General features: G+C 41.7%; 1 protein-coding gene across 1 annotated transcript in view; it reads left to right on the forward strand.

The window, feature by feature from the left end:
• CDH13 (cadherin 13) overlaps positions 1–11,043 on the forward strand; it is a 758,015-nt gene that overhangs the window by 665,291 nt on the left and 81,681 nt on the right. Inside the window, exons 9-10 of the mRNA XM_019535944.1 lie at positions 956–1,138; positions 2,763–3,016. Of these exons, the coding sequence (XP_019391489.1) occupies positions 956–1,138; positions 2,763–3,016 (437 nt within the window). The remainder of the gene's footprint in view (positions 1–955; positions 1,139–2,762; positions 3,017–11,043) is intronic.

Below are 11,043 nucleotides of genomic sequence, written 5' to 3' on the forward strand. Positions count from 1 at the left end.
CATGGCAGGGGTTGGACTTGATGATCTGCTCAGGTCCCTTCTGACCCTACAAACTATGAAAGTATATAGTGTCCTTCCCCCATTATTAAATGTGGATGGCCCCTTAAGACTGTGGGCCCTCCCTGTCAGGTTACACCTCTTTAGCCCTAAGGAAGAAGGTAACAAGTCAGGGATCCCAAGTATGGAGGTACTGTGGGACGTTCCCAGCAGAGAGGCAGAAAGAGCATCAATGGGCCACTGAACCTGACAGAAGGCCCATGAGGCTGCTGGAGTGGAGCAGCATAAAGCTGAGGGGACTGCAGAGTGTGATGGAAAAGGCCAGAGCAGAACACCAACAATAAGTATTTAATCTGTGAAGGATCTGTTGGGTACCATGTATGATGCATGAGACTGATGTAGGACTGTGGAGAGGGCAAGAGGGCAGCCAGCCATTGCAGTCCAGGCAGAAGGACAGGGGGCCAGCCTATAGGGGCACATTGTGAGTCAAATGTTTTATTCATTCATACCCCTAGGAAGCAGTTAAAAAGAGGAGAGGAGAGTGAAAAAAGAAATACATTAAACAAAACCTCCCATTTTGTTTTATCACCTTTGAAAAATATATCCTTTTCTAGGATGTTGTACTTCAGGATGTATTGCCCGGATTCACTTTCCTATGAATTTATCTTCCAGATGTTTTTTCCCCCCCACCTTCTTATTGAAAAGATTTCAAAGGCTGTTTTCTATTGCATTGTTACTTATCTGCAGTGTATCAGAAATGGTGCAATGGCAATACAATACCTTGCATATTGTATTGTGGGAATGCATTAGCTACAGATGACAAGATCCCGTTATGTGCAAGGATTACATCTTCCTTTAGATGCAGTAAATAATTAATGCTGGCTCACACAATGATTTTTCTTTTGTGGTCATTAGTTAAAATACTAACAGTTATTATCTGTTTGGTGTCTTTTTTTAGTTCCAAGCTACGGTAAAGGAAGGTGTTACAGGAGTGATTGTGAATTTAACTGTTCAGGATGAGGACGATCCAGCAACAGGGGCCTGGAGAGCTGTTTATACCATTATCAATGGAAACCCAGGGCAGAGTTTTGAAATCCATACCAATCCACAGACTAATGAGGGAATGCTCTCTGTTGTCAAAGTAAGAACTATTTGCCTTTATACGATATTATAGCCGCACAGTGTATCCAGCAGATCTTTGATGCATGAAAAGGTGCAACTACTGGAATAACCTTCTCAAAAATACGGCACTAGTTAATTCTTCACTTAAGAAATTTTACCAATATCTCCCTTTTTTTTGAAAGTACCCCTGGGTGCGGTAAAAGATGCTTGGCAAACCTTCTCTCCTTCCCATATGTGGGAAATTTAATTATTTGTCCACCCTCCCCCCCCCCAAACAAAAAACCAAACAAAAAACCCCACACAAAACAGAAATCTTGAACTGAAATTTTAAGCCAAGATGTTTTAGTTTTCAGGATTTATTTTGATGTCTGGAAGAAAAAAATGACAAGAATCACATGTGAAAACAAAGTTATGTCTGAAGGCAGTATTTTCTACTGAGAGAGTTTGGATTGAAAATTTCCCATTGGTCATATTTCTCCCTGTGCAGTGCCTTGCAGTGGATATCTTTGCAGTAGACAAGGCAGAGCTCAAAAGGAATGGCTTCCCCTGCAGCCCAGAGATTGGTACGGTTAGGGTGAAGATAGGGCGAAGTTACACATAACACTTAGACCATACTAAATCTGTGCAGTGTTAATAGGCGATAGCTAAATAGCTATAATGTTAATAGTTGATAACTAAATCTGGTCAATGTTAATAGTCGATAGTGTTCAAGTTAGAACATGTTGATCAGTTGTACGTTATGGGTTAGTACGGTTTCTTGCCGGCACTGCTCTGCGTTACCACTAGAGGGCTGGCAAGCAGGGGTGTGGCTAGAAGCCAGGACACTTGGGCTTTATCCTTGCTCTGGGTGGAGTGGGGTGGGGAGGCTAGAAGTGGTGCATCCTGGGGTGCTTGGAGACTTCAAGCTGCTCATTTTATCTCTGTGGAGCAGACCTGAAGTTTTCCTATAACAAATTAGGTAGCACAGCCCAGAGTTAACCCTCACCTGAAGTGGCATAATTTGAGCTGCTCAGAGTGCACTTGGCATAAGTTAACAAGCTTTAACTTGCAGTTGCTCACATTTTAAGTGCCCTTACTAAGGTCTGAGTGTAATGTGTAACTTTGCCCACACATTCCACCTAAGGAGGTAGGACTTGTCTTCCAATTGAATAATGTGCTTACTCTTCACCTAAGCACAACCGTGGGTCATCAGGTCTAGCTCAGAGAGTCTGAGCAGTTCAGCCAGCAGAAAGGATAACATGGATAATAATTAAATGCAACTCATTTTTGTTTTCTGCTTTGTTATTGCAGTGGGAGAGGAGCAGGGAGTAGAAAATTCTGGACTTGCTCCATTCACCCACCCCCCCACAGTATCCACCCTCTGTCACTGTGAGAGACAAAATACTGAACTAGCTGGATCAATTGTCTGACCCAGTAAATGGCAGTTCTTATGAGCCTCTTTAATACTCTTCCTTGTAACTTGTAATTATCATCATGTCAACTGCTGAACTTCAGCCAGGCATCGAGATGTAACCAGTGCTGGTACAAGAGATGCTGTCCCTTTTGTGGCTAATTCTGTCACTTGGGAACTCAGCAGAGGGGAGGTAATGTTAATTTTTTTTTTAAATGCATCTCATGCTCCAATGTTTTGACTTGCCTTTCAGCCTTTAGACTACGAGATCTCAGCATTTCACACGCTGCTGATCAAAGTAGAAAATGAAGACCCGCTCGTTCCGGACATAGCTTATGGCCCCAGTTCCACAGCCACAGTTCAGATCACTGTTGAAGACGTAAATGAAGGCCCTGTTTTCCACCCAAACCCAATGACAGTGACCAAACAAGAAAACATCCCCATTGGCAGCGTTGTACTAACAGTGAACGCCACAGATCCAGATACCTTGCAGCATCAAACTATTAGGTGAGTACAATGTTCTCTAACCTAAGCCTACAAAATAGGGACTACAAATGGTTGTTGTGCCTATGGTACTCGGCCATTTGCACAAAATTAAATTAAACGTGTTTGAGATCTGGGTAATTAGGAGTGAAGTTTTATTTTCTCCTGTAATGAAGAGCTTCAAAATGACAAAGAAAAAGAGTTTGCATTAGGCAGGTGACAATATTTTTCCAAGGAATGAGATGATAGAGTAAAGCACCTTTAGGTGATTCTGGTCTCAAACTGGTTCCCCCGCCTTTATGGAATCGAGGGGACAAAAATAAACATTTCTAAACCAGCTTCTGAGAATCGTTTCTCAGTTTTGCCTACTTGGTTTATGTTTGCTTCTGATGTCACCCCATAAAGTGAAATAATTGTTGGCCCCCCAGATTCAAGTATAAAGGGTAATACATGCTTCTTGACTAAACCTTGGCATTATCTGTTGCACTTTATTGTGGTTCAGGCTCAGAACAATACAAGGAAAAGGATGTCTTCTGTACTGCAAAAATATTAATGCACTTGCACTCTGAAGAACAGTGTTGGGTACTGAGTTTAACAAATGCCCAAGTTTACTATAATTATAAAACTGTTTTCTGACATGTGAGTGCTACGTTCCTGCTCTGAATCTCTTGAGACTATAGCAAGGAGCTTATTATGCTCTACCAGCACTTTTGCTTCCAAGAACACTATTGCAGAGATAGAAACATGGTTTTTCCCTGATCCAAAGGCAGATAATTTTCATAGTTAAAAACAGCACCTGATGTCTCTGGTGGTTTGGATGAAAATTTAGAATGAGCACATCACTCGTGCAGTGATGCCAGTCTCAAAATTGCATCTTCTCTGCCAGAGTGTTAACTTCACCTTTCTGCATAGCAGAGAAAGAGCTTCAGTCCCTTACCTGGGGGTGTTTCTCCCCTCCACCTGAGCTAGTGGAGAGGGACAAATTGGATTTGGTGAAGCTGTGCAGCTGAGAGGTGGACCACAAGTTGCGTTATGTATAGGGCCCTGCCAAATTCATGGCAGAAGTGGAGTGTGCTGCAGCTCCTTTAATTTTGCAGGTTCCCCTCTGCACTGATTGGTGGAAGGGCCGCACTTGCGGCTTGCTTCTGATGAACAGGGAAGAGAAACCAGCGGTTTTAAATACGATACCGTTTTTACCTCCCCACCAGCCAGCAGCAAGCCACGGGGCCACCGAGGCCCCTCACCAATCAGTGGCAGGAGGCAAAAACAGCATCATAATTAAAACCACAGTTTTTACCTTCTTGTCAATCAGGAGCAAGCGGCGGGGCCCCTCCACCAATCAGCACAGGGGAACCTGCAAGATAAAAGAAGCTGCAGAGCACCCCCTTTCTGCCGTGAATTTGGTAGGGCCCTAATTATGTACTCACAGGAGTCTCATTACAGGGAAACCAAACGGTGAGGCATTGAGGACTGGAGAGAGGGGGTATGTAGCGGCCCCCGAGAGCCACCACTCTGCGCATTTCCCTTCCCCAGAATCCCCCAGAGGGAGTCTCAAGAGTTGTGCTCCTTTTTTGCAGGCTATGACTCTTGTCTCTTGTCCTCACTGCATAAGGGTGCAGATGCCATTCGTCATGAAGGAAGACCGCTACCTTGCTTCATTCATTTCATCGAGATTTAGCAGCCTCTTATTTTTGCCCTTTTATTTGATTGGGGTTTTTTCCTGAGAGGGACCAGCGAGGCCTTGGTCAAGCTGGGGTGTCCAATGGCGTCTCAGCCTGGTTCCTCTCCATTTGAAGTCATCTAGAATTTGGGTGCTCAAGGATTGCTAGGCAGGGAGTCAAGTTCTTCACGCAGGGTCTCCCATGGTTAGATGTCTTCCTCGTTGCAAGGATGGCGGGCGCTTCTTCAGGAAGGTTAGGCCCACACAGCTGCCTGACCGAGAATGCCGTTGACAGTAATGGCAATCTGTGCACGCAGCAAGTGTAGAGCAGCGTGCCACTGCAAAGGGCCAGACTGACAGTCACGGGTTAAAATGATGTGAAGGTGAACTGAGACAGGTAAGAGTTCAAAATTTCATGGAGGGGGGAAAAAGGGCATGGCATATAATTAGAAAATTCCATTCCCAGCATCACCTTAAAAACATCTAGCTAATAGAGCATGAATATTTAATTTTTGTTCTCTATCAGGAGTACCTGTGAGCTCTGCCATTTAAAGATCAGTTTATCTGAGGGAAGACTCTTAACAGATGTCATCTTCCCTGTTTTCTAAATGTATTTATTTATTGAATGCACGTTTTGTCCATTCATTGTCATTTTAGCCCTTGCTCCAGGGAATTCTTATTCTATTTGGTATAGCCACAGATTTCTGTGATGGATGGACAAGGGCTGTGGGATTTCTTTCATATGTCAAATGCAGCAACATGACAATCGGGTGCATGATCTAAAACCTGGCTCACATAGAGGTAAAAGTCCCTTATTCTCTTCGGCGTTGATATCAAATTTTAGTACAGGCAGGAACAAAGCTATCAACAATTTTAAGAATGGTCATGGGAGTTGTGGGTTTGGTTTTTTTGCTTTTTATAAAAAGGGCTTGTTAATTATTTGCAACATTTTATCACGTACTGCTAAGAGAGGTGCCCCAAGAGAATAAAGAACATGTGTGAAATTGGTTAAAGAAACCATGCAGGAATTTGTTCTTATAATCCAGAATCTGCTGCTTGCGTTTCTCAAGCAGAATTGCTGATTATGCCAGATTGGTAATGATTATGTTGGGAGTGCAAACTGGAAGAGAGATTAGTGAATCACTAAAAAGACCAGTTTGATTTTTAAATATTCGTTGCAGCTAGCCAAATAGCAGAAATCCTTGTGCAGTCTACCACTAGTCACAACCGTGCTGCAAAGGAGCCCTGAAATCTTGAATAATACAAACTAAATAAAAGTTTCCTGGAACTGAAAGCATAATGTGAACAGTATCTGTATTGCCAAGATGTTGTATTCTTTTACACAAAAAGGTTTTCTTCTCTCCTGCTGATTGTGCAAAAAACAAAAGCCGCAATGATTTAGTGTTGGTTGGGAATGGAGAGTGATTCTGTGGAAGGAAATATGTAAAAAGATCAAGGGCTGTTAGTTTTGTCAGGGGAAAAAAAACTACAAATGGGGAAATAATGGAAGTACAAAAAGTAGGGAATGAAATAGAAAAGGCTAATCTAACTCTCATATCCCCTCTGATACAGGGACAAGACAGCACAAAGTATAAAAGCTTAACCCTCAACACAGAAAAAAAGAACTGTGTTTCAGGCAATATAGTTAAGTGGTGGCATTTACTGCTGGCAAATATTGACAGTAATATTCAAAGAATTAGATATTTTTGTGACTAATCTGCAATTTAGCTAGTGTAAAATTAAACGTGCTGGGGCTAAAACTGATCACTGTATGGAATTGGCAAGAAATACTCCCCACTAAATGATTGCAGTTGGATGCATTTTGAGAAGTTGGGGTATATATTGGTTTATAATGGCTTAGGATCCTGCCAGATCTCTCACACGGAGATTACATATCCGTCTGCTTTCAGTGCATTTTCCTACGTGCTGGATGTTGCTGTGCTCCGTAAGTTCTCCCCAGAGGAGGTACTAATATATTAAGGTCAATTTTTGAAGGCAGAATGCACGGGCACTGAACCATAATGCATGGGAGCGAGTCAGGTTGTGATGCGCGCATGCAGCGAGGCGTGTCAGAACCCTGCCGCGAACCGGGTCCGTTGTTTCATGTTGCAAAACGTTAGTGCGCAGAAGGGTAAGAGGGGCTTTGTCCATGCCTCCCTCCTTTGCTTTCAGCCTCTTGCAGCTAAAGTATGAATCCATTGAAGGCCAAGAAGATATTTTTCCATTTGTTTTATCGACAGTGAGAGGGTGCCACTAGCTACTGGCAAGGTGTTCTGCTATTGCATAAAATATCACAACTGCATTCCAGAAACCATGACTCTAAGGTAAAGAAAGATTTCAATGCCATGGTCCAAATCCAGATTCAGTCTGTTCTTTGAACGCTCTCTGAATCAGATTCAAATGACTTATCTTGGTGAAAACTGTAGCTTGCCTTGTAACCGTTCCTGTAGGCATCTGCAGTGTTGAGGCAGTTTTCCTCCTTCTTCTTCAGCCTGAAGTGGTTTTGCAGCCTGAGAATGGAATTCACTTAAAAACTCAAGCAAGCTGGCAAAAATATACTACCCAGGAAAATACAGCTTCAAGCATTTGTGAGAATCAAAACCTTGTAACTTCAGTCCAGATCTCACTCTGTACATAGTTAGCAATGCACTTTCGTGGTTTTATATTCTTCTCTGATCTAATGAAGTTAACATTCAGGGGAAGTTGTTAGAGGTATCAACAGCTTACTGGGAACAAATGTCTTTGGCTCTCATTAACCGAGCATATAATGAAGGCTCCAAGCTCAATTCTGCTCTTAGGTATTCTAGACTGTGTAAGCTGTTTGTACTCATTTCAACCAAAGTCCAGGATTGTTTGTGGAGAGGCATCCAGTAGATGCAGAGGGGTTTGAGCCGACCCTCAAAGCAAGAATCCAATGGTTTTTCACCAGATATATGTAACTGAAAGCAAAAATTTTCCTTCTGCACTTACTGGGCGAGAACCACGAAACCAATTCAAGTGGGATTGCAATTCTAAGATTCATTAACCTATATTAACCTGTTTTTTTCTGAAGTATTCAACTCCCCCTACAACTCCCAACTTTTGGGAAGAAGAAAAACACGCGGAAGCCCCCATATTAATTATAATCCAACAACTTATTAATAGACCAGTAATGAAGTTTCTGAAATTTGATTTCTTAATCAGGGATCATTGTTATTTTTGTGCCAGATTTAAGAGTTTAATTTTGGGTACCTCTTTCCCACCTCTGAAATTTTAATCAGAAGTTTCAAGTGTACGTGTCAATGAGAAGTTAAAGGCCAAAATTAATAACATTTTCTACCTTGGGAAATTAAAAGAAGAGCCTCACTCTCTGAAATCCATTATTAACAGTAGATCTTAATTAAACATAGTTACTGGCCTCAATAATTTGTCTGCATGGAGAGATCAGTGTAGGTATTTCTTTCCTTTTTGGATTCAACAAGTGCACGAGATATAGTGAGACTTTTAACTAAGTATAAATAAGTTGTTTATGGCAATATACTTGTAATTTTTAATTAAAGCAATGCTCTCTGGTTTCATGTTTTATCCCAGCAATATATTTTTATTACCTACTGTGCTCTAGGATTTTTAATTATTTATGTAAATATATTATTGCAGTTTTCATTCTTGGGAAGTGATGTGCCTGGATGCTATATTAACATCTCCAGGGAAAAAAAACCCTGTATCATGGATTTAGAGCATGTCTAATTACATAAGAAAATTGAAACGATGCATTTTTGGCAGCCATCTGTAGTTGGTAACATGTCATGCCCATGATTCCTGAATGGGTCGTTGACAGTCCATTGTCATATTGGGAAGGACTGAGCTGTATTCAGCTGTAAGTCAGCTCCTTTCTCTCATGTATTTGACACATTTACACTCTTAAGATTTGAGGGTAGGGAGACTAACTGGTTCAGAGGGACATGAACTTTAATAGGCAACAACCATCTTTGTCAGATGCTAGGAATGGACCGCATCATGCTTTTAAGGGTTGCCAAAATTAGCATATATCCATGGACTTCTGTGGATTTGTACTAGCTTGGGATTATAGTCAGTCCTTGCTGATCATACCATGATAGCTGCCTATGTTGAAATATAGTGATAAACAGACTGTTTTTCTTGTAAAGGTCATTATCCTTAGAGCAAAACATTGATGCATGGCAATGCGGCTGCTTCCTTGAATAACAGACCGGATGTAATAACAGCAAATCTCACAAGGACTCACTTAAGACAACAATACATTCCTTGGTGTCATGTTGAAAGGGCAATGGCTAAAAAGATGAGCAATCAGATTTTAAGTTAAATTATTACAACTTAATCAATGTCCACTACATCAATGGCAATAGTCCAGATTTTACACTGCTGTCAGTGAAAATGCATGTGTCCTGGTATGTTTTTAATCTTTGCAGAGATGGAATGAGATTGTAAAGCCCTGTAAATTAGTATTTTTACTCTACAGAACTGCTCACACGCTTAGCAATCTTCTCCTTACTCCCAAGCATATGGTAAATCCCATCAGATTTTGGTAAGGTAAAGTAAGGAGTAGTTTACTTCTGTCGCTTCTATTTTTGCTGCCCATCACCAGTATTACAGTTAATGCAATCAAGCCATGAATCATGACACTAATTCAAGAAATGCATTTCATGTTCTGCTATTTTTCCCCCACAGTGCATCTGAACACCTTCTAAAGAATCATGAGACTCCAAACCACATTCCTCTTGAACACTTAAGGGATTAATTTTGCATACTCTGATGTGTGCTGAGCCTTTTTTAAGACACTTTTTTTATTGTAGGCAAGGGTCAGTACACTTACTTTTGGGATATACTGCCATCACTTTAGGGAAGAAGTATATAATGAGACAGGGATGGCAAGTCTTATAGTAAGAGTGCATGGTTATAAGAAGTAATACACTCAGACATTGTTAAGTATGTCTCCGGGAATCTGAAGAGCTTATGCCTGAACCCTACCATCGGGAGATGTGTTTTCCTTGGGCAGACAGAAAAAAAAATTCCTATTGTTTTGAATTAATGACTGAGTCTTGCTCTCAGCGAGCAGCACTGGGGGTTTCATTGTAAGTTGCCCCCAAGAGCATCTTGAGTTGGCTCTGCAGTTTTATTTATGGCCTACATGAATCCACCCATTGGGAATTTGGAGCATATCACCAGATCTGAAATTGCTGCATATTGGAGAGTGCAATAAAAAAAAACAAAGCAAGCCAGGTAGAGAGGGAACTTGCCCTGAGCAACAAGTTATTCCTGTCCTCCCCTTCCTGCCAAAATCTCTGAAATGTGAAGTATTGCCTCCAGGAAAACCAGCCGGGATCCAAAGGCTGTGATGGGGCAGGGAGGAGAAGAGAGGACTTGAACTGCCGGCAGTGACATATTGCCTTATTCTAAAAGGAACAGTCTATTTCTCTCCTGCCCAATGTTATATGCCATCAGATTGTCACAGCACCTCCTCCAGAACATTTGAGTAGTATACTGCTATGTGATATATTGCACGCTGTATTATGATGTAAATATAGTAAGGTTACAACACAGAGAAAAACTCACTGAATAAAAAACGCATGTTCATTGCTATGGTATTTGAACAAGCAGGGTTGCATCATTCATATATTATGTAGTGAGATAAAGATGCAGCTCTCACTTTGTGCAGCAAACTCTTTAAGTTGATTGTAAAAAAGGGGAGAGGGTGAAGATACCGAGACTGGAGGCTGCGTATTGAACAGGATCTAATCTGCTTGATTCCACTCTTAGACCACCGCTACCCTGACCAAGTGTACAGAAGAGGGCAGGCAGAGGGGTTGTAATGGGTTGAGGGGAAAATTGGGTCCTGAAAATGATTTTCTGCTAGGGAGCGTTGGCCAGCACCGCATGGATAGATCGCATCATTTTGAATTCACTGGGAGGAAGTAGGCAGGACAGGGATCTCTGCAGTAGAAGCAACCTAGTGAGCTTGGACTGAAGAGAATAAATGACTGACGTAGAATCATAAGGCTGGAAAGAATTCTAATAATTCTGTCAAATCTGGAAACCAGGTCCTAGGAAAATTATGGACGAGAAAAACCTGGCCCATCAGGAGACAAACCGCAGCCGTCTGTCCTCCCCCTCGGACACACAACCCCTGCCTCAACTTTAGAGCTGTAAAAGAGGAAAGTAGTGTCTGCCTCTCCCAGGAGAAGCATTTCCCCCAGCTGTCAGAAACAAGCTCTTTGAGGAAGAAAAGAGAGCCTCTTTCCTACACAATTATAAAAGATGATGTTGTCTTAACCCCAGCCTGGACATGTAAGAAGCAAGCGCACGTGCATTAAATTATTGCAAGAAAGGAAATAAGTGTTTGATGTGGCAAAAAATATTCAGAATGTAAAGCATC

The sequence above is a fragment of the Crocodylus porosus genome, unplaced genomic scaffold (assembly GCF_001723895.1).
Source record: "Crocodylus porosus isolate Cpor-Errol unplaced genomic scaffold, CroPor_comp1, whole genome shotgun sequence".
NCBI lineage: Eukaryota > Metazoa > Chordata > Crocodylia > Crocodylidae > Crocodylus > Crocodylus porosus.